The sequence below is a fragment of the Anabas testudineus genome, chromosome 6 (assembly GCF_900324465.2).
Source record: "Anabas testudineus chromosome 6, fAnaTes1.2, whole genome shotgun sequence".
Classification (NCBI taxonomy): Eukaryota; Metazoa; Chordata; class Actinopteri; order Anabantiformes; family Anabantidae; genus Anabas; species Anabas testudineus.
This window is the reverse complement of record NC_046615.1, coordinates 22,829,998-22,853,478: the sequence shown is the minus strand read 5'-3', so window position 1 is coordinate 22,853,478 and position 23,481 is coordinate 22,829,998. Positions and strand designations below refer to the sequence as shown.

At 41.3% G+C, this 23,481-nt stretch overlaps 2 protein-coding genes across 4 annotated transcripts; one reads left to right on the top strand and one right to left on the bottom strand.

Moving 5' to 3' along the window:
- Positions 1 to 486: 486 nt before the first annotated feature.
- iqub (IQ motif and ubiquitin domain containing) lies at positions 487 to 21,689 on the bottom strand. The gene is made up of 14 exons (XM_026365688.1): positions 21,292 to 21,689; positions 21,043 to 21,123; positions 20,628 to 20,738; positions 19,905 to 20,039; positions 19,017 to 19,184; positions 18,458 to 18,633; positions 5,821 to 5,976; positions 3,646 to 3,856; positions 3,390 to 3,565; positions 2,734 to 2,904; positions 2,271 to 2,447; positions 1,933 to 2,172; positions 1,588 to 1,773; positions 487 to 760 (listed from the first exon to the last, which is right to left on the bottom strand). The coding sequence occupies exons 1-14, from the start codon at positions 21,443 to 21,445 to the stop codon at positions 563 to 565; spliced, it is 2,340 nt and encodes a 779-aa protein (XP_026221473.1). The 5' UTR covers positions 21,446 to 21,689; the 3' UTR covers positions 487 to 562.
- On the top strand, positions 7,685 to 10,716 carry LOC113165895. 3 transcript variants are annotated; one of them, XM_026365690.1, is made up of 8 exons: positions 7,685 to 7,871; positions 8,598 to 9,284; positions 9,373 to 9,444; positions 9,561 to 9,807; positions 10,123 to 10,185; positions 10,271 to 10,345; positions 10,515 to 10,589; positions 10,691 to 10,716. In XM_026365690.1, the coding sequence occupies exons 2-4, from the start codon at positions 8,603 to 8,605 to the stop codon at positions 9,788 to 9,790; spliced, it is 984 nt and encodes a 327-aa protein (XP_026221475.1). In that variant the 5' UTR covers positions 7,685 to 7,871; positions 8,598 to 8,602; the 3' UTR covers positions 9,791 to 9,807; positions 10,123 to 10,185; positions 10,271 to 10,345; positions 10,515 to 10,589; positions 10,691 to 10,716. The 3 variants fall into 3 exon arrangements, with proteins under 3 accessions (XP_026221475.1, XP_026221476.1, XP_026221477.1); XM_026365691.1 differs by lacking the exon at positions 7,685 to 7,871 and having other exon boundaries at positions 8,158 to 9,284; positions 10,518 to 10,589; XM_026365692.1 differs by lacking the exons at positions 7,685 to 7,871; positions 10,123 to 10,185; positions 10,271 to 10,345; positions 10,515 to 10,589; positions 10,691 to 10,716 and having other exon boundaries at positions 8,158 to 9,284; positions 9,561 to 10,010.
- Positions 21,690 to 23,481: the final 1,792 nt, after the last annotated feature.

The following is a 23,481-nucleotide window of genomic DNA, read 5'->3' as shown; positions in this document are numbered from 1 at the left end:
GGACAGAAACAGTTTCATCTGTTCATGGCACTTCACAAACAGCCTTCCGGCATTGGTAAGTTTCTCTGCTTCAGTAGCACTGTATTGTAGACAGAACAGCAGACTGTGATTTACTGCATACAAATGAGTGACAGACATAAGAGAGGTCGGTTTCATCTGTCAACAGGGTTGTTCCTCTTGTCGTATTTTGGATCTGATTCCTGCTTGAACTTGTAACTTAATGAGCTGTTGTAAATCATCCAAAACTATTTCAGTAGAGGCCCAGTATAAAATATAAACCCATAATATGGCCTTTTAAGGGGTTAAGTTACAAGGTTGTTGGAAAGCAACAGCTTGTTTGAGAATACTGCAGTCTTGTAATTCTTTGGTAATTAAGGTCCTGAGCTCTAAGAACCGTGTGTAAAGGTTGCTACATCCTGCTTTCAAAATAAAAGTAGGTGAAACTGAATAGAATTGACCAAAACAACACAAGTAAAACCACTGCTATTTATTTTGGTTTAGAAAGTGACAGATGATAAAACGAAGAAACGACAGGAGATGTAAGAAAACCACAGGCTGTTTCTTAATGAGGTGAGGCCGGTGTGGTGTCGGTGGCGTGCTTGCCTGTTGCCATGGTTACGGACTTGGAGACAAGCTGGTTGCCGAGGGCAGCAGCCGGCTGAGAGTCCAGAAACTCGGCCATGATGGGGATCTGGCTGAAGTGGCGTCGAGCCAGCGCGTGTTTGTGTTTGATCCTGCGGATGAACGTCGCCTCATATGTCTGAACACACACACACACACACACACACAGGGGAAGGAGCCTCAGTTTGCGCAACAGCTGTAGTCAAAGAAACACCATCAGTTGTTTTTATTGTTTGACCAGAAAAACAAAAGAAAACTGTCCAAATAAAGTGTCAGAGCAACTCGCAGAGAACGTCTCCAGGAATGTGACCTCATAAAGGTGACATGTACAGTCTTTATTGTCGAAGACTAACAAGAACCTACACAGTTTTTCCTGCTTTAGCATTGGGATGTCCCCCCCCCCGCAGAAAGCCAAGTTCATAAAGAAATGATCACTCCCTGCTCACGCTTCCTACTTAGTGGACTTTGTTTTAGTGATGTTACCGTGTTCCCAGAGCTTCAGCAGTAAACTTAAAATTAAAATCAAGCTACCAACACAAAAAGTCTTTAAAATAAATAAATTATATTAACAGGACACAATATCCCAAAAAGTCAGAGAATAAAATTTGTACCAGTACACATTCCCTCACAGTAGCCGTGTTCGTTTACTGCTGTGGTCGTTGAGCGTTCAAGCGTTGAGCTTTATTTGTCCTTCCATGACAAAGAGTCTTATCACTTGCTGCAATTGCAGAAATTTAGATCATGGTTCCTCCAGTATTAATGCAGGGAAAAAATTAAGAGTTTGTTAAAAAGGTTCTAGGGTCCCTGTTAAGTTTCTGCCTCACAGAAGAACCTTAATTTTCGTCATTTGTCCATGTCATTACCCAGATACTGAATCCAGATATCAAAATACAGACTGCTCTTGAATAGTAGGTGGAAATGGGGTTTACATGTGTTACGTAACTGCAAATGTTTACATGAACAGACCTTGTGGACATCTTCCACCTCCAGATGAGCTGACGTCTCTTCCTTAGACAGCAGAATGCAGTTCCAGGGGCTCCAGTCCATTTTACGCTCCCAGCGGACAAACACCAGGTTATAGATGTCGCTGCTGGCATGGAGAGCTGAGCGGGATGCCCAGACCACTTCCACCAGGTACCGCACATCCTCCACCTGTGAAGACACACAAATTGACATCAGGACTTCAAGCAAAATCTCCAAGCAAACCATGTGAGGAAAGAAGAATGATCCTTCTCATTGCAGCTAAATGAAACAGTGAAATCAGTCAAACTGACAAACATCATAGAGCAGTACACAGTAACAGCTGGTCACCTGCAGCAGGAGGGGGATCTTTGCATCTTTGTTGAGCCGCTGCTCGTCAGTTCTCAGCCTCTGCAGGATGTTTTTATAGCAGGAGAAGTCATCGCGGGATCTAGCTATGTTGTCGAGTCTGGCACAGTCCCGACATCGACCACTCAGACGGGCGCTGGCGGCAGGATTGAAGTCTGTGGAACGCAGGTAGCGCTGACAGCTGCGGCAGAGGATCATGTCGTTCTTCAGCTGAGAGGGACTCTGGGAACGAGGTAAAGTTTAGACCATATAAAGATAATTAAATCCCATTTATTGTGACGTCCAAAACACAACGTCAGACAGAGTGAATCTTTGCTCACCTCGAGCAGCTTGGCCACCTCTGGGTTAAATGCTGGTGTTTTGATGTACTGGAGGAACAGAGTGGAGATCCTCTTCCTCAGCCCCTCCAGGCTGGCTGCCTTAAGCCCCCGAGACATTAGGTCTACTTCCCTGTCAATCAAATCCACAATGTCCCTGCTTAGCTGACACTCGTGCACCTATCCAAAAAGGAAAAAAATGATCACGTTACTAACAGTAAAAGTAATATTACTAACGGAACATGTATGATATCCTACTGTATGACAGTAACGTTAGTGGGGGTGCTATTAGTGCTATATTTTTTATATTTGATATTATAAAGAGTGGTCAATTGCTATGAAGAATTATCATAATTATCCTTCCAACAGAAAGTTTAGTGATTAGTTAATTTTATACATCATGTAGGGGTTGCAGTTGTGGGAGGGTAAAAAGAACGAAGAGGCTGTCTGTGTGACTGTTTGGTACCTTGACGGTGTGTTTAAGTGTCATCAGGATGTGCAGTCTCTGATCCTGGTTTTCAGTGGACATGTTGACACTATTGTACAGATCTCGCAGCTCTCTTGCTCTGATTGTGTGAGGACTGTCCATCTCGATCAGACGACCGTCTGCTGCTCGCCACCGATGTGGAGCGGCAGACTGAAACACACAGCAGAATACTGTTACTACTGCTACTATCACTGCTACAATAGCTATTGTAGTAGTGCTTACTAAAGTACTACTAAATAGCTACTGCTTTTCAAGGATATCACCCCAACTACTACAGCTACTTGTCCTACCTACTCCAAAAGTGCTACTACTAACAGCCTTTACAATCTCCACCTTCGAGTGCTACTTACTGCTACTCTTACCGGTATTACCAGAACCACTACTTCTACCAGTGCTTCTTACCACACATACTACACCTGCTTCTTCTTCCTCATCATCTACTAATTTTAGTATTTTTACAGTTACAACCACTATTAATTATTTTGCTCTCCTGTGCTTTAAATGTAAAAACAAACAAACAAACAAAAACTAAATTAAAAGAGATTATTCTGGTACTTAATACTGCATCAATAAACCCAACAGCAAAATATATATAAAAAAGAGCTGAAAGGAGTAGAGGAGCAGTGACCTCTGACCTTGTCCAGGAAGTCCCTAATGGTTTTGTCATAGTTGTTGTGCTGAACAGCGATGCGGTGGCGTCCGATGGCAGCAATGAGCTGAGTCTCCTGTTCAAGCAGTGAGCAGAGAGCGGCCTTCCTCTCAGCTCCTTGCAGGGACGAGTTGATCTGCTGCTCTTCCTCACACCTCCATTCTTAAACACACACAAAGAGTTTTAACATCAACACACATAGGTGCGACCTCTTCACACACAGTGCCCTGTTTTCAACTTACTCTCCAGAGCATGGTACAGCAGGTTGAAGTCCTCTCTGTTCTGGGGGTTCATCCAGCGTTGGCGGCGGTCTCTCAGCTGCTCCTCCTTCTCCTCACTCCTTCTTTTCTCCTGTAGGTCCAGCCAAGCAAGCCGTCGATCTCGCTCTCTTCTCAGTCGGTCCACTTCCTGCTGGGCGAGCCAGCGCCGAGCAAATGACTGCAGACAGATCACCTGGTTGGGTGACAAAAGAGGTTAGAAACAGGTCACAACAGTAGAAGTGAGTTATAATACAACCTATACCTATACTGTCCATATTTAGATTTTTAACATTAACATTTTTATGTGCTTTATATTTATTGCCTATATTACACATATATACTGTATAATGTAATTATATATATACTTCATTGGACCGCCTTTAGCATTCACAATGGCATCGTTTCAATAAGCTTCTGCAATGTCCCAACATTTATTCCCACCCAGAGTTGCAATAATTTTTCACGAACATTTTGTTTTGATGATGGGAGAGTCGGACCGGTGCTCAAAGTCTTCTCCAGCACATCCCAAAGATTCTCAATGGGTTAATGTCTGGACTCTGTGGTGGCCAATCCATGTGTTAAAATGAAGAGTTACGCTCCCTGAACCACTCTTTCACAAATTGAGTCCAATGAATCCTGACATTATCATCTTAGAATATGTCCGTGACATCAGGAAAGAAAAACTCCATTGATGGAATACCCTGGTCCTTCAGTATATTCAGGTAGTGAGCTGACCTCATTCTTTGGACTCATAACGTTGCTGAACCTAGACCTGACCAACTGCAGCAACCCCAGATCATAGCACTGCCCCCACAGACTTGTACAGTAGACACTAGACATGATGGGTGCATCACTTCACCCTCCTCTCTTCTTACCCTGATGGTCCATCACTCTGGAACAGGGTAAATCTGGACTCATCAGACCACAAGACCTTCTTCCATTGGACAGTTCTTAACCCAGTTTTAGTAGTTTAATCATCTCCTTAGATGTTTTATTTGCTTGATTCATGCCAATAATTTCACCCTTCTGAAACAGATTAACATCTTTTCCACGACCACAGGATGTGTCTTCACACATGGTTGTTTAAGAAATGAGAAGCTACTCGCTGCATCAGTTAGGGTTCAGTAACTTGTTGCCAGCAGAAACATAATCATCCATACAGTAATTATCTAATGGGAGATTTACCTATATACATATATTTAGTCAAGCATTCTTGTTGTTTATTGTTTGTTTTGTGATGAGTCATGTAATGTTAATTTCCTAGAGATCAATAAAGTCTTATCTGACGATAAACTCCACTATAAAAACATAACAATCTCACTTGGAAGTTTTAATTATTTTACAGCATTGAATGATTTGATTTAGCTTTTTTGACACTGATTAACAGAAAAAAATCTCTTTGCAGCAAATGACACAATTTCACAAGTCACACTACTGGTGAATCAGGCCAAAATCTACTGTACATCATAAAGATACTGTAAAAGAACTCTCAAAGCAATTCAGGGAAAAGATTATTCAAAAGCACATTTACATTTAGCAGATGGTTTTAGGTGTGTGACCACTGAGTGAGGAAGCCACCAAGACACCTGTGACTTCTCTGAAGTCTCAGAGTTTTTCACAAAGCATGTGGGAGACTCTGGTGTCAACTGGAAGAAAGTTCTATGGTCTGATGAGACCAAAATTGAGCTTTTTAGCCATTAGAGACACTAGATGTTTTGGTGTAAACCAAACACTGCAACACACCATGTATGCCCTGTGGAGGCTTGCAGTCTGCTGTCTGCACGAGAATGTGGGACATGGAAGAAGATTTGTTTGTTGTCCAGCAAGAGAATTTCTCCAAGTATACACAACCAAAGCTCCATGCAAACAGAACTTGTTTAAGGTTTAATGGACAATGTTAAAGGGCAGTAGTGGCCAAGTCATCTCTTTCCAATTGAGCATTTGGAAACAAGATTTTATGATTATCACCTGACTTTTTGATGTCTTCTTTACCTGTCTGTTTCAAAACTATGGGATTAAACAGATTAAGCTGTATGACTGTGGGGACCCCTGACCTTTGCTGCAGTACCACAAACGTGGTATCTCAGTTCTACTTTACTAGAATATATGACCAAAAAGACACTACTCATTAAAATCACACAGTTAGTGTTCACTCACAGCTCTCAGCCTCCTCTCATGATACTCGTCTGCAGTGACGTAGGTGCCAGGAGTGACCAGCTTGTCGTTCATACAGGAGACATAGCAGCCGATCCCGGTCATCTGGGTGGCGACATTGACTGGACACTGTTGAGCCTGAGACTTCAGGTCTACTGTCTGAAAGAGAAAAACACAGACAAAGACACTGGCTGAATTTAAAGAAGCAAATTTAACACAATAGAAACTTTTTCGCCTCTCTCTCATCTTGGATAAAATGGCTCACATCCATCCACACATTAGTCTTTGGACAGAGGGAGCAGAAATAGATGAGTTCCTTAAGTAAGTTTTGTGATTCTGTCTGAGAGGAGCTCAGCTTCCTGCTGTGCAGACAGACTCCTTCATATGAGCTGTGTGCTGATATGGATGAGCTGTCTAATTTAGGAAAGCAGGGTGGCTGTGAACATCTAAAGGCCACGGCTCAGGTCACAGGCTTCAGGCTGATAATTGAGGTTCAGCACAGACAAGGTGAGCTGGTGGGTAACATTTTACATTTTCCAGGTTTATGACACAGATTGGCGATGCCGAAGTAGCCTGGGGAAAAAAAAGGTTACAGACTCAATCCCACATTTAATTATCAATGACCTTTTAAAGTCCCGAACTATCCCAGAGAGTGCAAAAAAAAGACAGTATACACACATAATTAAGCTGGAGACACGCGTCCTGTGATTTATAGTATAGGTTGCACCTAATCTGATTGAATCATCAGAACAAACAAGAAACACTGAGCTGAAGAAAAAAGTTGAAGGTCACACTGTATGAGTCCCACACAGCACTGCTGTGAGATACATACAATCAGAGAGCTTGTATATGGATGAAGTGTGAGTTTTGTCCAACTTAAATAAATTCAGATATTTGAACTTATTAAGGTGGATCAGTTCCAATGATGTGGTGCAGTGTTTTGTTCTACTTAATGAGGCTCACAGCTCAGTAGATGTGTATATAATAATAACACATTACCTCAATATTACCAGGTCTGTGAGGATTCAGACATGAAAAAATGTTTTCAGAAGGAACAGACCTAGCACCTAAGTGCTAGACCTAGCATAAGCCACCAGTGAAGTAGTTTACATGTATGTCTGTCCACACTCATATTTTAAGAAGTTGAGTTGAATGATGCATGAGTCCAAGTGACCTTTGAACACCAAAATCTATGGAGTTCATTCATCCTGCTCGAGAATGGGGCAGACAACTTGAAAACATAATGAAAACACGTGATGTCAACAGTCTGTACTTTAATTGTACTTTTCTACCCTCCAGTGTGTTTTACACTGCTTCACATTTCATTGTCATGATCTAAGTGTGAGTTAATTGTATTTTCATCTGTGAAATAGTTGAAAAGAATATTTTTGTTGTAATTGTTGTCTCCAATTTTCACTTGTTTGTTTTTGTAATATTCTTTTTGGCCACAAGGGCGCAGCACAAAAACAGCTGTAAGTACATTTACATTTAGTTATTTCACGCTTTTATCCAAAGCAACTTACAAGTGAGGTACAAAGCAACTAAATATCTTATCCAAGGAAAAGAACTATAAAGTGCTCTAGGAAGAGCTGCTATATTAACATAAAGTATAAGTGCAAGTTTTTTTTATTTATTTATAGGTTTTAAATTCAGATAAAGATTTAAGTGCAGGGAAAAGTTCAGAAGAGTTCTGTTTTCAGCAAGTTTTTGAAAGGTTAGACTAAGACAGCTGAGTGTGCAGAGGTGGGTAGGTCGTTCCACCATCGTGGAACCACAGAACTGAAAAGTTTTGCCTAGGATCTTTTGAGGGGATCACAAGTTGTTGTTCGCTTGCTAAGCCCGCGCGGAGGCGGCGGATTCTTTAGCTAAACTCCCTAAAACGTTTCCCATTCATTTCCAATGGTAGTGCTAAACCACTACGGATGCGATATATTCTTGGCCGCTAGTACGCGCTGTGGCGCCTTCTGGCCGCCCCGGTCCCTCCCCCTCCCTCCTGCCCGGTTTGTTCAAACGCCGAACGGAGCTCCGCTGTGTGGACGTTGCATCGCTAACCGGTAAGTGATGTTTAACTATTAATTAGTGCATTATTATAAGAAAATGTGATGACGAGATGGCGGTATTGATGTTTCGTCCACTCCGTGAAGTTTGTTTCGTGTTGTTTCGTACGGAGTTTACTGTTGTTTACTGTTACGTCGGGGGTGGGGGAGGGGGTCTCCACAGTAATTACACGTGAATTAACAGCTAACTAGTTATAAAGTTAGCATTTCTGTCAGCAGTAGTTCAGTGTTTTTGTTTGCTTTGAATTCGGAGTTGCAAATGAGCAGACTTCATTCATTCATTCATTCATTCATTCATTCATGATTCATTCATTCAGTGAATTTGTCGTGTTTACAATACTCAAGTAAAGGTCCAAGTAAAGTCAATACTGCCTTTAATACTCTGCAAAGCAAGTAGAAGCTAAAATGTAGTAAAATCAAAGTGGAAAACAAATACAAAGTTCCCATCTGTAAATGTACTTAAGTTTCTCTGCATTAGTTTTGTTCATGTGTCTGAATTGTTTCACACTGTGGGTCATTACACTGTTATGCAAATGATAAAGCTACATTGTTGTTAGTGGAGAGTTTGTTGTAGAGAGCAGTGAGAATATGAAAGTCATAAAAGGACCAGCGGTTATGTATGTATTTCAACTTCCCACTTCACATTAAGCCCATACCAGCAAACATATGTTTAAAAAAAAAAACCCTATTCATGTGTTTACTAAATCATTTTCTTCTTTACAGGTAAAATGCGCAAATTTAATTTTTTCCCCGGGAGAATCAGTGTTGTATTCCGCAAGGGACCACTTGGATATCTCCGCCAAGACCCCTCTGATGCAGCCAGACTGATTAAAGACAACCCGTCTCTACAGGACAGGTCTGCACCTGTGAAGGAGGAGCTGGTCAGACAGAATGCCCTCGCTGCTGTCCGTCAGAGAGGAGGAGATGCTTCAGACAAAACTGAGGTGTTAGGAGAATACATTCTACAGTTTGGGAAGTATAAGGGGAAGTCTTTTCGCTGGCTCCTTGAGAATGACATTGGGTATACCATCTACCTAATCAAAACCCAGCAGAAAGAAGAGGCTGCAGGAAGCTTCAAGGCCGAGGGGAACAGCAAGGACAGCCTACTGTCATTTCTGAGTTATGCCCACAGCTTTAAAGAAATACAGTCGCTTCTAAACTACGAGTCAACAAAGCCAGTTACAACAGCAGCAGCAGCATCAGAAGATGACCAGCTGGTTGGTTTTGGTTCCCGTATGAACAATACCTGGCGAGAGATTTGGGACAGCAGGGACGATGGCTATGCAGCCTTCATACTTAAGGCCAGCTGCGTTCCAGGGACAAAGATGCACAAGCTACAGCAGTACCTGAAAAAGAAGCAGTGCTCAGCCTCTGTGACGCACCCCTCACACACTCCTACAGAAGCCATGGGTGAGTGGGGTTTTTTTTTTCTTTCAAAGAAGTACAAAATATTTTAGTACACAAAAAGACAACTAAATAATTTATGTCTGTGCCACAGTGATGGATGAAGATGAAGAGCTGGAGAGGGCGATGCTAAGTATTTCTCCTTCCAAGAAGTCTGCACCGAGTTGTGAGTGATTTGATTTCATTTTAAAAAGTCACAGTTTCACAAAAAGCTGAAATAAGGTGTGTAGAATCTACACTTTAATTTTTACTAATTGTATTATTTTTGTATCCCTGTTACAGCTGCTGCTGCTGCTGCTGCTGCTGCACCCTCAACCACCAGACAACCACATGCTTCAGGACTAAAAAGAGGTTTATTAATGAAACTGCGCTGCTTCAACCGACAACTCTGGGACAATGAACTGCTCTCCCAAACCGAAGCACGACTTAAATCTTTCTTTCTCGTGTTGACCACATTCTGGTCCTGTTTGTGTTCTGGTGTTTTATTTGCTGTCCTAGTGACTATGAATTGATACCGCTCATGATGAGGGTAAGTATCAAGTTTTATTTTCTTAAATGGTTGTTGGGGGGGAGGAACAACTTGATTACTAACACTTGAATGCATGTGTTTGCAGTGTGCCTGTGTGTTGCTTTACCTGCTTAGGCTAAATTGTTATGAGTGTGACAACTGTATAAATAAATTCACATCTTACACATGTATATTAATTTAAGAAACCATTCAGTGTTGGTGACAAGCAGGTGAAGTAACATCTGTGTATGTGTGTGTTTGATTTCTGTCTCTACTAACACCAGATTTTGTATCATACCTAACTATAAATGCCTGACAAGACCTTTTCTGTTTTAGTACCATCTGCTACTCTGTCCTCGCTGTCCACATCCACTGTACACGAGGGTTCAGAACTAGATGGTAATTATATTTCTTAATACTTTCCAGTGCATCCCTTACAGCTAAACTGTACTTGATTAATTCTTGTTATTCTTTCTTGTTTCAGCCCCAGTTCAGCCACCTTTAAAGAAACCTTTGCCACTTCCACAGGAGTTGATGTTTCTAATGCCAGAAACAGCAGGTGAGTTACCTGTTAGTTTACCTGCATACATCATGTTTAAAATAACCACCAGTTTAAGATTTCAAAAAACCTCAGGTTTGTATTTGAACAACTACACTGTAGAGACTTAATGTCCTGATTTATTCTTCCTTTATTGTAAATAACAAATCTTTAAACATGTCTGTCCTAGCAGAGACACATTCTTCTCCTGAAAGAGCTACAGTGACCAGTCCACTACATTCACCCCCTGCAAAGAGAGCTCAAAGTAAGTAGTAAAATATGTTATATTTGCTTGTGCTCATCCTAAAGAGATACAGTCAAGTCACACAGAAATAATTTACACTTTCTCTATTCTTGTCTGACTAGGCCAGCCATCATCAACAGCCCCAAGCTGTTCTCCTCCTCCTCCTGCCTCCTCCTCAGCTTCCTGGCTCTGATCTTGATGTAAGTCAGTGGAACTGTTCTCACTTCAAGAAGATCTGGATGAAGACAGAGCTGAAATCCCTGGGCGTCTGGCCAGGTTCGCTTCCTGTGAGCAACCCTATGAAGATGGTGTCACTGTGGCGTTTCCCTCCCCAGCCAGAATTGAATGACAGCATCTCTGATTTCCCATCTCCCAAGTACTTTCAGCTTCACCCCTTTTTCATATGGAAGCCAGAGAACGATGACCTCATGGGCAGACTGAGGAACAACTACAGTTTGCCCTGCATTGAAGGTTGTGTCCAGCCACAGGTTGCCTCTGCAGGTGTCGGCAGACCACGTGTGATTGTGGGACTCACTGGACAGTACTACCTGTTGTCATCCAGGCTGTGTTGCAAAGTTTGTCGGAAGAGATGGTATGCTGACAACCCACTGTGGCTTGACAAACTTCCAAAGAGGTTCACAAATGTGTTGCCAGCAATACTTACCTACAAGAAGGCAATATGCAAGTCAGTTATGGATGAACTCAGGCGCACTGGTAACTCACCCACAGACATGGCAAGCCAGATCACAGAGATAATGCACCTTAAATATGAACGTGCCAACCTGGCCTACCTCCTCAGCTGCCAAAACATCATAGATGGTGAGTCTGGAAAGTATGGGCAAAAAACCATCACTCAGTTCATAAGGCAAGAGACAAAACCAGCTCCTTTTGGTGACTACTCTGACTCAGATGGCTGGAATGGGATCTCTGTTTCGGCACACTACCTAACTGACTGTCTGCTTTATGAGTACCAGCACCAGGAGGAGCCAATCAAAAAACTGCTGCAGGGAACGTTTGGCCAGGCATTCCGCTCAGACCACACCCGTAAAGTTGCTCGGAAGGTCACCTTTTCATCTGGAACCATGTCATCATATGCAGTGATGAATGAAAACTGGATGATTGTTTCATGGGTGATGGTACAGTCCGAGGCAGAGAAGTCACTGGGGCCAATGTTTGAGGGACTTGCGAACCGCTACAGCAACGCAGGAATAGAGAAGGCTCAGTACCACTGGGTAGACAGGTAAGAAATTATTTACTACTTACCAATAATTACAAATTACATTTCATATAATATTTTGCAGCTTGGTGCCAGTTCATTTAGAATAAGCAAGTTTCATAATTAGTGCTGAACGCTGAGGGGTATATTGTTCCCTTTTTATCTCCTTCAGGGATTGCTGTGCAGCATTTAAGGTTGCAGAATGTGCTCCAGGAGAGCACCTGAACTGGGATGCTTGGCGGACATCTGATGCCATTGCTGCTGAGGCCACTTCGGGCAACCTGTTGAACACATGTGCATCAAGGTCCCATTACAATACAGACATCATCGTCAAGCTGGACTTGTTCCACTGTATGAGGAGGTTTCTTCGTGAGTGTGTCTCAGAGCATCATCCCCTGTACAGTTCTTTTGCCCAGTTCTTGTCGGCAGCCTTTTCTGTGGTGGATCAGGAAGACCTGCAGCGGCTTAAAGACGCTTATAAGTTTTGTAGGATTCAACCTGCCAACCCCACAAAACAACACATTCGTGAGCACTGCAGGACCAAGATTCCACCACCGGATGAGCTGATCCAGAGAGTTGAGGGGGTTTTCCAGCACTTCTATCTTGCTAAAGACCCAAATGGTGTGTCTCTCTTTAAGCCCTCAATGCTGAAGGTGTGGCGGATTCAGCGGGTGCACATCCTCCGTGGTTGCCTTAGTGATCCTGAGGTGTTAGGTGGGATCTTGTACAGACATGGAGGAACAGTGCAGCTGAACCACGTACCAGGTGAGGGAGCTAAAGTTCCTGTTTGGATCCCCATCAGAGGCACATCTCAACAAGAGGGTTACCACTTTCATCAGGCTCAGTGGGTCACTGGAACTCGTGTTTCTCCAGAGCTGTTTCAAGCTCAGGGGATGACTGGGGTGGCCCGGTGGAATTACCAACGTCTGGTGGACTTGAAACTGCCAGGGGTTTGCCTTCCAGCTGCCTTTGACCCAGCTCTAATTGCAGATCTCAATGCAGCCTCTGAACGTGTGCTTGGACAAGTTAAATATCCTGTCCTTCATCTGTCTGCCACCGACACCGGGGAGAAGTTTGGACTGGGGTACGTGGAGCCTGGTTCTCGTCCAATTCCTCTTGACTGGGATAAGCACAGGACCAAGACAGGCTCTACCCATAACCCCCCTCCTCCTCAAGACAGCTCAACTGTAACACGGTCTGAGCTTCTGCAGGCCTCCTCCGTGGCTTCAGCAAAGCTGTTTCAGTTTCCAGCCTGCCCTCCAGCTGATGCTGCAGATGAGACTCCAACACCAGTTTTTGAACCTAAGACTGAGCCAGGTAAACATTTGTAAGACATTAGTGGAGATTAATGTATGATATTTCATTTTTCACCTGTAGTTTTTAAAAAGATATTTAATGTATTACTAAACTTTCACGTACACAGATCAGACAGTGATTTATTTTCATCCATAAGAGTGTGTAACTTTAGTTTGTCCCCTTACTTTTCCAGAAATACTTACTGCTCGCTCTCTTGTCTTGTTATTGTAGGAAGCACATATCCACCACCTCTGCCCCTGCTGTCCACACCAACTGCTGCTCGCACTGGACCTGTAAAGACTGGAGGAAGGGTCTTTGTTTTGGACCACAAGCGCTGGCCAGCACCTATGAAAAAGACTATTGATGATCTGCTCATTAAATACCATGGGCAGAAAGACATGCTGAAGCTCGTAGACCAGGATTATGCAGCTCTAGTTCATAACTCCTGTAGAGACCCAAACAGCATGCTTCACCCCACAACCAAATTACACATCTCACAGTACGTTAAGCACCTGAGCAAACTGATGAACACCAGCTCCTCTCTAAATACAAGCCCAGAAAAACTTCAAGAAAGGCAACAACTGTGGCACGCTCTGACAGTAGGGAGTGAGACTACCTCTGTGCCAGTAGTTACCATGCCGGTCCCAGTGGTTAATCCACCTCCACCTGTACAGCCCCTTGCCACACCTCTAACCCCAGACTCCATTGAAAAAATTGTTCTAGACATCATGGAGAAGCAACAACAACAGCAGCAGCAGCAGCAACAGCTACCACCACCACCACAACAACAACAAGGGCAAAAGAAGACACAGACAAAAACTTGTCTCTCCTGTGGTCAGCCGAAGTCACGATATGAAAATGATGGTTCTTCCGTCCACTTTTTTTACCAGCAAGGTCCTGTCAGGTATTTCTACTGCTCCACAAAAGTTTTTAAAGCTTACGGTGGTGAAGGTCTGACAAATCCAAAAATGCCCTTTGAAGATTTTACCAAGTCACAGTTCTTTCAACGGGAACTGGATGCCACTAAGAAAAAGGTGGAGGAGAGAGACAAACAGAAAAGAAAAAGGACTGAATCACAGCCCACAGGACGCAAGTGTCGGTTTTGTAAAACGGAACTGAAACAGGGACCAAACAGCCGTCACATTCATACAGGTTTCTCAGGAATTGCGGGAAAGTATATTTACTGCCCAGCAAAAGTCTTTTCCCTCTACAGAGATCAGGGCATGGAGAGGGAGATGACCTGGAAAGAGTTTCAGGAATCTCCTTTTTATGACAAAGAAAGACAGAGATGGATGGGGGAAAAGAGAAAATAAGAGAGTATCTTTATGTTGAACTCTCTTAATGGTCAAATGAGAGGACCAGCAGAATATATTTATTTATTATTATCTATATATTGTCTATCTATTATCTATTGTACATTTAATGCTTAAATGTGAATATGTGTGTGTGTGTGTGTGTTTAACTTTGCACCAAGTGTTTTGTGTGACTATTTAATACTGTGACTGTTACTCTTGATGATATGGTCATTAAACACCATTTAATTCATTAATGTTTACATGTCTCATTAAGATGGTAAAAAAAATAATTGCAAATTTAAATGAATTACAACTAAGTAATAAAATATTTAAAATGTACAAATTTTCAAATGATCTAAATGCCAGGTCTTTAGTTTTTTGTTTATATTCACTTAGATGAGAAATTGTGCATTTAAATTATTAAAACATCACTCCTCATCTCTCTGCCACAAAAAAGGTTATTTAAATTAGTTAAGAAAGTAAGAGTCGCGTTAATTGAATCAAACTGAACCATATAATCTTAAAATATGTTTTATCAACTTTGCCTCGACTGGGATTCGAACCAGGATTCAGGCAAAAATGACCGGATTAAGAGCGTGGTTCAGCACCTTGGACAGCAACAAAAATGCTGCAATTTCATTGGCTGTCACTGCGCTCCACCTACACGCGACTGGCCCCCGCGTGAGTGAGAGGGATAGTAGACCAGGATGACGGATATCAGGTAAGCCAGTGCTGTTGGGTCAGGGCTCTGAACCTGATGCAGCAGCTACAGGAAGCCAGTGCAGCAATCTGAAGAGTATATAGTGTCCTTTTTGACTGAAGTACAGGGGTCTGGCTACTAACTAACTACTGACTTACCATATGTTAGGGATGCATTAGATCACCTAATTTGTTTCAGGCATACCAGGCCTGAGGTAATATACAATATGGTCGATGATCATATGATGGCATTTCATCAAAATACTGTTCGATAGTGATGTAAAATGAGGTGAATGAAAATCACCTTTCACAAAAATAAAGCAATGCTAACAATGTATGATGTGGTCAACCGGTCACGACAAATAGCAGACACAGAACCACTGTTTAGCTTTGTTCTTTCACATTTTCATGAATAACAAATTACAACAAAATGGCCACGTTCTCACAGATAAAGGTCATGTTACTTTCTGTAGCGAAAGATAATTCTTCTGACAGCGTAGCTCCTTTTAAGAAAGAAGAAAATACCATTGAATTCATAAATGGCGATGCAACCCAATCCTAGAGACTCATATGTGTCTTATTACATTACATTACATTACAGTCATTTAGCAGACGCTTTTATCCAAAGCGACTTACAAGTCATTACAAGTTACAAGGGTAGGCAGGGCAGAGTGAGGAGGTCTTGCCTAAGGACCCCTACTGGAGGTAGCCATAGCTGGGATTTGAACCCCAGTCTCCCACATGGGAGGCGGTGATGTTACCACTACACTAACCAGCCGCCTTATGTGTTGAGCAATACTGAGATTCACGTTAAAAATAAACACGTTCAAATGCACCAGCTAGAGAGTGACAAATGAAGGGTCAGAGGCCAATCTGCTGTGTCCGCTGATTAAAATAAAGTACCAGCTGCCATCACTAATCTATACTGTATGTTTTTGAGCTCCTCAGTGTTCCTTTAGTTTGTGGGGAGTTTTCAAATACACAACATTTTAAAAAGCATTCATGTTACCACTGCTGATAATAATTGGTGAGGTGTAAAAGGAAATAACAGCTAGCAAGAAAAAGAAGGCAGCAACATGCACAACAACACACTTTTCCTGTGGGAAGTCTTTGCTGTGACAACACCACAGCGCAACAGACACGAAGGTCTCATTACTGCAGCTGTGTGTCTTTATGTATGAGCATGTAATGTAATGAGCCAGCCACCATCATTAGAGTCAGGAAACGTGTGTGTGTGTGTGGGACAAAGTGTGTGTAGAACAGAGATACCTGTAGGATGATGAAGGTGAGTGAGGCACCACCTCCTTTTGATGAGGATACACACACACACACAGTCATGTGTCATATGAGAACACATATCTCATATCTTAATGATGAATACTCCCTGGGAAGATATTCCACCACACCACATTTGGCAGCATTTCACAGGCCGCCACAAAACTGAAAAAAATTCATTATGAGATTATGTTTTTTATGATTAGTGTTTGTTCCATTCAAGAATAATGTACTAGTTTGTGTCTTTAAGGTGGAGGAAAACAAAACAACCATCATCTGATCATCTGCAGAAAATCCAATGTTTTGATAAGACAGCTGGAGCTCAGGACTCATCATGAGAACTTTTATTATTGTACAAATGATTTAACTTTATACATTTATTGAGCAGTTCTGGAAAATATCAACTGATGCTTTCTGCAGGTCATGAGATCTAATGAACTAATGATGTTAGCACTGCTGTCCCACATCTGTATACTGATTCTGCTGCTCTGTGATGACTGTGTATGTATTTATTAACATGCATCTTACATACAAACAGCTGTGTGTAACAAGAGTCTCATCACTGACTCTGCCTTTATGAAGTTAAATTGTCATGCACATGGTTATTCTGTAACAATGTGAACTAGATAAGCAAAGTCAGAGAGAAAAAAAGGAACATGAAAAGACTTAGAGAGCTCTTTGCTGTTGCTTGTGTTTATAGACAAATGTTGGTTTTGAAATGTAGAGCTATTTACTGTACATAAACATTAATGATTGGCTCTTTTGCCTCCTCCTATTGGGCACAAAATTTGTTTGGGCAGCATGAGAGTGTGAGACAGAGCATGACAGCGGATGTCTTACACCAAAAGCGTGACAGCTGGCGACCACAAAGTCACATGGCTGGTCTGTAAGCTGCCAGGTGAAACCTGCAGCTGAGAAGTTGAACCAGTTAAATCACCACACAGCGAATTGTTACACAGTCAGGGTCAGAATATAGCCACAACAGTTAGGTGGTCGTGGTAATAAGGGAAGGCATCTTTGTTTCAGTCCAAAAGCTTCAATTCACAAACACACAGACACAAAACTATGCTAAAAATCACAGGTTCCAAGGTATTTTTCCCAGAAAACTCTGGAAAATGATGGGATCTTCATTCCTGGAATTCAAACTAACTTCTGATTGGCTGGTAGAGCTTTCTATTATACACAGGAAAACAGTGAAGTTCAGAGGTCTTCCAGGAAGCAGTTGTTCATGGATTGGTGTAAAAAGATGTTTTCAAGGGTTATCCGATAACTCAGCATACCTGCTTCTTGGAAGGTTAAAAGTTATCAGGGCATTTGAACTTCCTGGAAAACCTTTACTGTTCTTTGAAGCCAGTGCATCCTCAGTGGTGATCTAATTGAGCTGTCCAAAAGTCAAAACAATAAAAGTATCACAAAGTTTTGGATAAAGTGAAACACGGCACCAGAACTATGCCAGATGTAGACAAATGTGTTGGTGCCCTTCCATGACAAAAACTAGAGCCCCCAGGTTTCTCTGAAATTACTTGAAACTGACTATGTAATAAACCAGCTGTTCAGTGTTACAGCATCCAAAATGCTCCTGGAGATTTTCTCAGAGAAAGTTGACGTGATTGATTTACTCGCTCTGATTTATTATTTTAAAATATGCAGGAAATGTGCAAAGATTTGTTGAGAGTGAAGTTAACCTTGTTTGAATCTGTCTGTTGTTCAGCCTGAATATAATTTTTGCAAGGTATTGATCTACTCATGTTGGTTTTAGGGAATCTATTCAGTTATTAAAGTGGAGCAACAGGAATTCCAGACATCTTTAAAGAAATGAAAGAAGGTGAATGACTGTGATTAATTACCTCTATGCTGCAGAGCTTTTCTAATTGATCTTCACAGCAATAAAATTGCTTAAAAATGTTGGAGTGGAAATATGTAGATTGTGAAAACTGGTTGATGATTTGGAAAATGATAATTAGGAAGATAGACATGTTTAATGTGGATTGACAGGATTAAACATGGAATTCTGTTTGTTTAGTTCCATATGTTTTTAATTATATTTGAGTTATTCATATTTTTATGTGATATCTTTTATCATACGTTTTTGGAGCTTTGTGCTGTACCTGTGTGTCTCTGCTGAAGACGACTACTCCTCTGTCAGGTCTCCTCTTTGGCAGCGTCTGGACAGCAGCATGGTGGTACTCCATCCCCGTGAGTCGATGTCTGTATCCACCCAGGAAGGCCTTCTGTTGACAGGGACGCTCAATCTCCACCACCACCTCCTGGAACAATCCATCATCTAAAAGTCAAACAGATAATGATCACTACAGTTTGTAGTGGATGAGTTCAGTTTCACTACTCATCCATTAGCTACTTTAGTCTGAGAAAGGATGAAAAGACATCATAGTCAACTGGAGACACATTGTGCTGAACGTGTCCACTCTTGTTGAGTGAAGAGTTTTCCACATGCACATGCTGTATATCAATTCTCTCCCAAATTGAGGTCTCCTACGAACTCTCCTCAGATTGAAGAAGCGACTTGGATAAGTAGGAAAAAGTTCTATCTAACAAGAGAGAAGTCCAGTTTCTGTGACCTACAGATAATTTGACAGAGACATCAAAATACAAGCTGAACGTCTAAGCAGCAAAAAGTGATTTCTTATCTAGATGCGCTGTTCAAACCTGTTTGAATTCGGACAGTGATGACATCGGGCATGTTGTCATGCTCTGGTGGACGAATAGGGCGGAGCGGGTGGATGATTGGGTCGGTGGAGCTCATTTCCAGCCGGGTGGAGCCATGAGGCCGGACTCCAAGCTCCATCAGACTCTGCTGCTCTTCCACCACTCTGCCTGAAACAACAAGAGACAATCACATTGTCTTAGATGACAACTGCTAAAAAGAAATGTCTCAGTCTAAATGGAAAATTAGTCTTTGGAATCACATTTGGTCATTTGGAAAGAAACATTATATTCACTCATTAAATTTACCAGCCACTCAAGCTTTTCACCCCAACAACTAATTTTTTCAGTTTTTTGTTGTTCGTTTATAATTTCCGCAGAAACCTGAGCTCTGAAAAGCTAATTTCTGTGTTTCTAATACAGACAGCTCCACACAGCAGGAGAAGGTCCCCTGTGATGTTCATGACCTGGAGGAAAAAAACGTGAAGCAAATCTAAAGTGTAATGAGTCTGATTTATTAGGACAAGCTAAGCACGGTACTCTGATGCCAGGAACGAAAACAATCAATTTTTGAAAAAGAAGAAACAAACACCTGGATAATAGTCTTCCATCAAAGACCTTAAAATCCATATTATTCATATATTTCCACTTTATCTTTTTCACTTACAACAGAAACTTAGTTAAACCATTTGTGAAGGATCTTATAGTTAATAGTTTCCAAAATATTGTTGCCTGCTGATAAACCTCAACATTTTTGGAGAATTCAAAGGGGGAGATATGAGAGAGATGCGTTTAGTAACTACTGGTCTCACACTGACTGATCATTTACTTATCATGTATCACAATTGTTTTCAACACCAGTGATTGTTGTGAGAGAAAGAGAGACTGTACCATCCAGAGAGATCTGCAGCACCTCTGAGGGGACTCTGAGCTCTGAAGCAAGGTGACATTTCAACTCCTGGATGCTGAGACCGATAGCAAAGGCCACGGTCATCACATGACCCTCCGGCACCAGCACCACCTTCACTGCAACCACACACACAAACACAAGGACAGTCTGTGGCTTTTCCTTTTTTATGTTGTGGAATTTTACGATCTGTTTTCATCAATTTTCATAAGAGTAATACAGAAATAACAACAACAACATAATTGATTTCACAATTGGTCCACTTTTTTTTAATGTTTCATAAAACTGTGAACTAGAATTGGGGGTTCACTCTGTGTATTGTCATGACTACTGTTTTTATCCCAACTGATAAAATAACAAGGTATTGATCCTCATTTAGTTACAGGGCCAGTTTACCTTGAAAAGAGAAAACAACGTCAGGTATTTCACTGCCTACATCCACAAATACGTACATGTTCCCGAAATATCTGCATCTGTCACAGTGGGTGTGATAGAATTTAACAAGTCACATGTCAGAAACGCTTCACATAATTTTATAATTCTACATTTATTGTATGTCACTGCATGTCTCACAAACACGTTTTATCTTCATAATGGAAATAGGATTATATAGAAAACTGAATTTTATTTCTGATTAATTTAACGATATTTACCATTGTTTAGGGCCCAGTTCATATTTTCTGATCATCTCTAAATCAGAGTTTCACCTGTAGCTGTTGAGTTTCTAATATTTTCTGTTCTCTGGGGCTCTCTAAGCTGCTCAGCATCATCGGGCAGATCAGCTTGACTTCCAGCTTCTTCCACCAATTCAGGCACATCTGCACAAATCAGAAAATTAAGATTAGAATTTGCAAAAACAAATGACACCTGTCAAGCTCAGTGTAAACTATAAATACTAAAAACATTATAAATATTAAAAACATTTAGATGGACTACTGAAATCAATATTTAGGAACCATATTTAAGGGCTCTCTATTGGAAATGTTATGTTTATATTGTAATATTAATGTTTTTCTAAATTGTCTTAACACTACTTATTATGTTGTATAGAACATTTGTATTAACGTACTCTGTTACTCATATACTTCAGCCAGCTGCAGGAGACCAGTCAGACTAACTCACCAGTTTCTATTAGATTTCCAGTTTCTGCATCATGGGTCAGATGAACCTGGGTTTCAGCTTCTCCCACATCCTGCAGCAGACCTGTACAGTTTAGAAGGATGAGAGACACATCTTAATATGAATAGAAACATATGTATATATCAAATATGATAAATCTGCCTAAACATAATCTCAATAAATACACTTGCTGCTTTCATTACAGTGAAAACCTTTAAATACCTGGTTGACCTGTGCTCCACCTGGACTCGCCTGGATTCAGCCCGTTGGTCTGCGCCTCCTTCCCATCACCTCCCGGCTCTGTGTCGTCCTCTGTCGGCTCCGGTGCAGAGTTTCCTCCAGGTTGTGGGTTTGTTGTTGTTTCTTCTTTTTCCTCCTGATCTTTATTTTTCCTGAGGTCCGACATAACGTTAGCTTAGCAGCTTTAGCTAACCGGCTAACGCTAAGCTGAAGTTAAGAAGCGCGTCTCAAACCCACCAAAGCGCTGAGTCACCATAGACAACAGGTGACACGGGGAGAAACTGGTCCACAGCAAGTGGGTTCAACTTCTTTTTAACCCTAGACCTGTTTTATTTTTCTCATTTAACAGTAATATGAGTTAGCTAGCATGTTGCAGCTAACTCCACACGGTGCCCTAACGTTAGGTTGGTTTCCAGGCAACGCCGGAGTTTACCGGTTTCTATAGCAACAACGAGGCGTCATCCTCTGTGTTAAAACAGGAAAAAGAAGCTTTAATATCTTAAACTTAACTTTATCTTATAATATTTAATGGTTTAATACTCTAAATGTTGAACAACATGAAGCTGTAGCTGTTCACATCAAGTGGTAAAGAAATGTGCTGAGACTCTGAGTCCTTGTTTGTGTCATATGCAGTCTGTGGTGTAATATCAGTGCAGGAGGAAATATTTAAATCCTCATAGTTCTGTTTAATAAAGCACATGAATTGAACTATATCTGCACTTTCCACAGACCTGCAGGCATCCTGGAATTAGTTTATGCCTCACCTGGAGTCAAAGTGAATTTCTAAATGTTGGCTGCAGGATGAAGGAACTTATGGAAACATGGTGTAAAACTTTAGGGACAAGAAATCATGCATGGAAGGAGTTCACACTGGGGTGAAATGGGTAAATAAACTACTGTGATATGACCAATATAAGGAATATTTAAGTTGTGTACATTTAATCAGTGTTCAACATTACAGCAGTAGGCCTACATCATGCAGTAGGAGCAGTAGACTCCCATGTCACAGAAGTAAAAATAAGCACCAGTAGAAACAGATTTACTGGTATTAACTGCAGCTGGTGTTTGTAGTTTTCACTGAGCTGAGGATGCAGAGACTAAAACCCAGCAACTGCGAAAACATGCACAGTTTAAATATGGATGTTAAAACTGTTAAAAGCCGCTTGTGTCAGTGTGAGGATGAAAACCTCTTTTATTTTAGTTGTTTTATGGCCTCTGTCAGTGCAGGAGCCTTATGTTGAGCTGTAAACCGCTATTTTAGTCTCTGAGCCAGAGGAGGCGACGTTGTGGCCCCCGTAAAGCTCCATTAATCTGCTGCTGGGCATTTACTGGCTCCCCAGAGGTCACACCGCAGGAGGACGGGCCCCCACGTAATCCTGTCACACACATGTATTTATTAGACATTAGGTGTTTACTTGTCATATTGTCTGGATGATATTCAGTGTTCTCCTGGTCATACTACAGTAAAAGCTAATAATGATGCAACATGATACAACAATATAAAACACAACAACCTGTTGCAGAAGTTTGTGAAAGCACAAACTGCATCTTGCTGCTTCTAGATTATTATTCAGAAGTGATTCTTAACATTCATTAATTTAATAACCTATTAATATTTAACTTGTGCTGTGTAGGTAGTTTTGTCACTGCTGTCTAACAACAGAAAAAGTAAAATCAGAGAGTGGCTGTAATTGTCACTGCTAGAGTCTCTCCGACTGCTATGATCTATTGTTCATTAAGATTAAATACAATAACACAAATTACAGGTAATAAATATGCACAGACACTGATTTATCATGGTTGTAACCCCATCACTTGCTGTAGTTAACACACATCACGTCACATTATACATGAGCTCAAGTGGACAGATGTAATGCTGAGATACAGCAATAACTAGAATGGGACACATGTGAGATCACAGTGACTTTTGACGACTAAATCCTAATCAGTTTATGTTTCAATGGACGTTTGTGAATTTGAAGAAAAAATTATTTGCAAAGAAGATGGAACAACATCACAAAAACAGAGGCAAAAAAACAGAAAGCAAGTGGATAAAAGTCATAAAAAGTCAATAAACCACAGCAGAAGATATAAAAAAGAGCATTAAATATTACAAAAAGGATCAAATTCCATACGTTTACTCATAAACCTGAAACACTGCAGCACAGATGTCTGCTGTCGCCTCGTTGCCCAGTTTTCCAC

Coding starts and splice junctions, on each gene's coding strand:
- iqub (XM_026365688.1), bottom strand. CDS start 21,445: ATGTCGGACCTCAGGAAAAATAAAGATCAGGAGGAAAAAGAAGAAACA. Junction 3,857..5,820: donor ATGAGAGGAGGCTGAGAGCT/GTGAGTGAACAC, acceptor TCACCCAACCAG/GTGATCTGTCTGCAGTCATT. Junction 761..1,587: donor AGGTGGAAGATGTCCACAAG/GTCTGTTCATGT, acceptor GTGTGTGTTCAG/ACATATGAGGCGACGTTCAT.
- LOC113165895 (XM_026365690.1), top strand. CDS start 8,603: ATGCGCAAATTTAATTTTTTCCCCGGGAGAATCAGTGTTGTATTCCGC. Junction 9,285..9,372: donor CACTCCTACAGAAGCCATGG/GTGAGTGGGGTT, acceptor TCTGTGCCACAG/TGATGGATGAAGATGAAGAG. Junction 9,445..9,560: donor CAAGAAGTCTGCACCGAGTT/GTGAGTGATTTG, acceptor TCCCTGTTACAG/CTGCTGCTGCTGCTGCTGCT.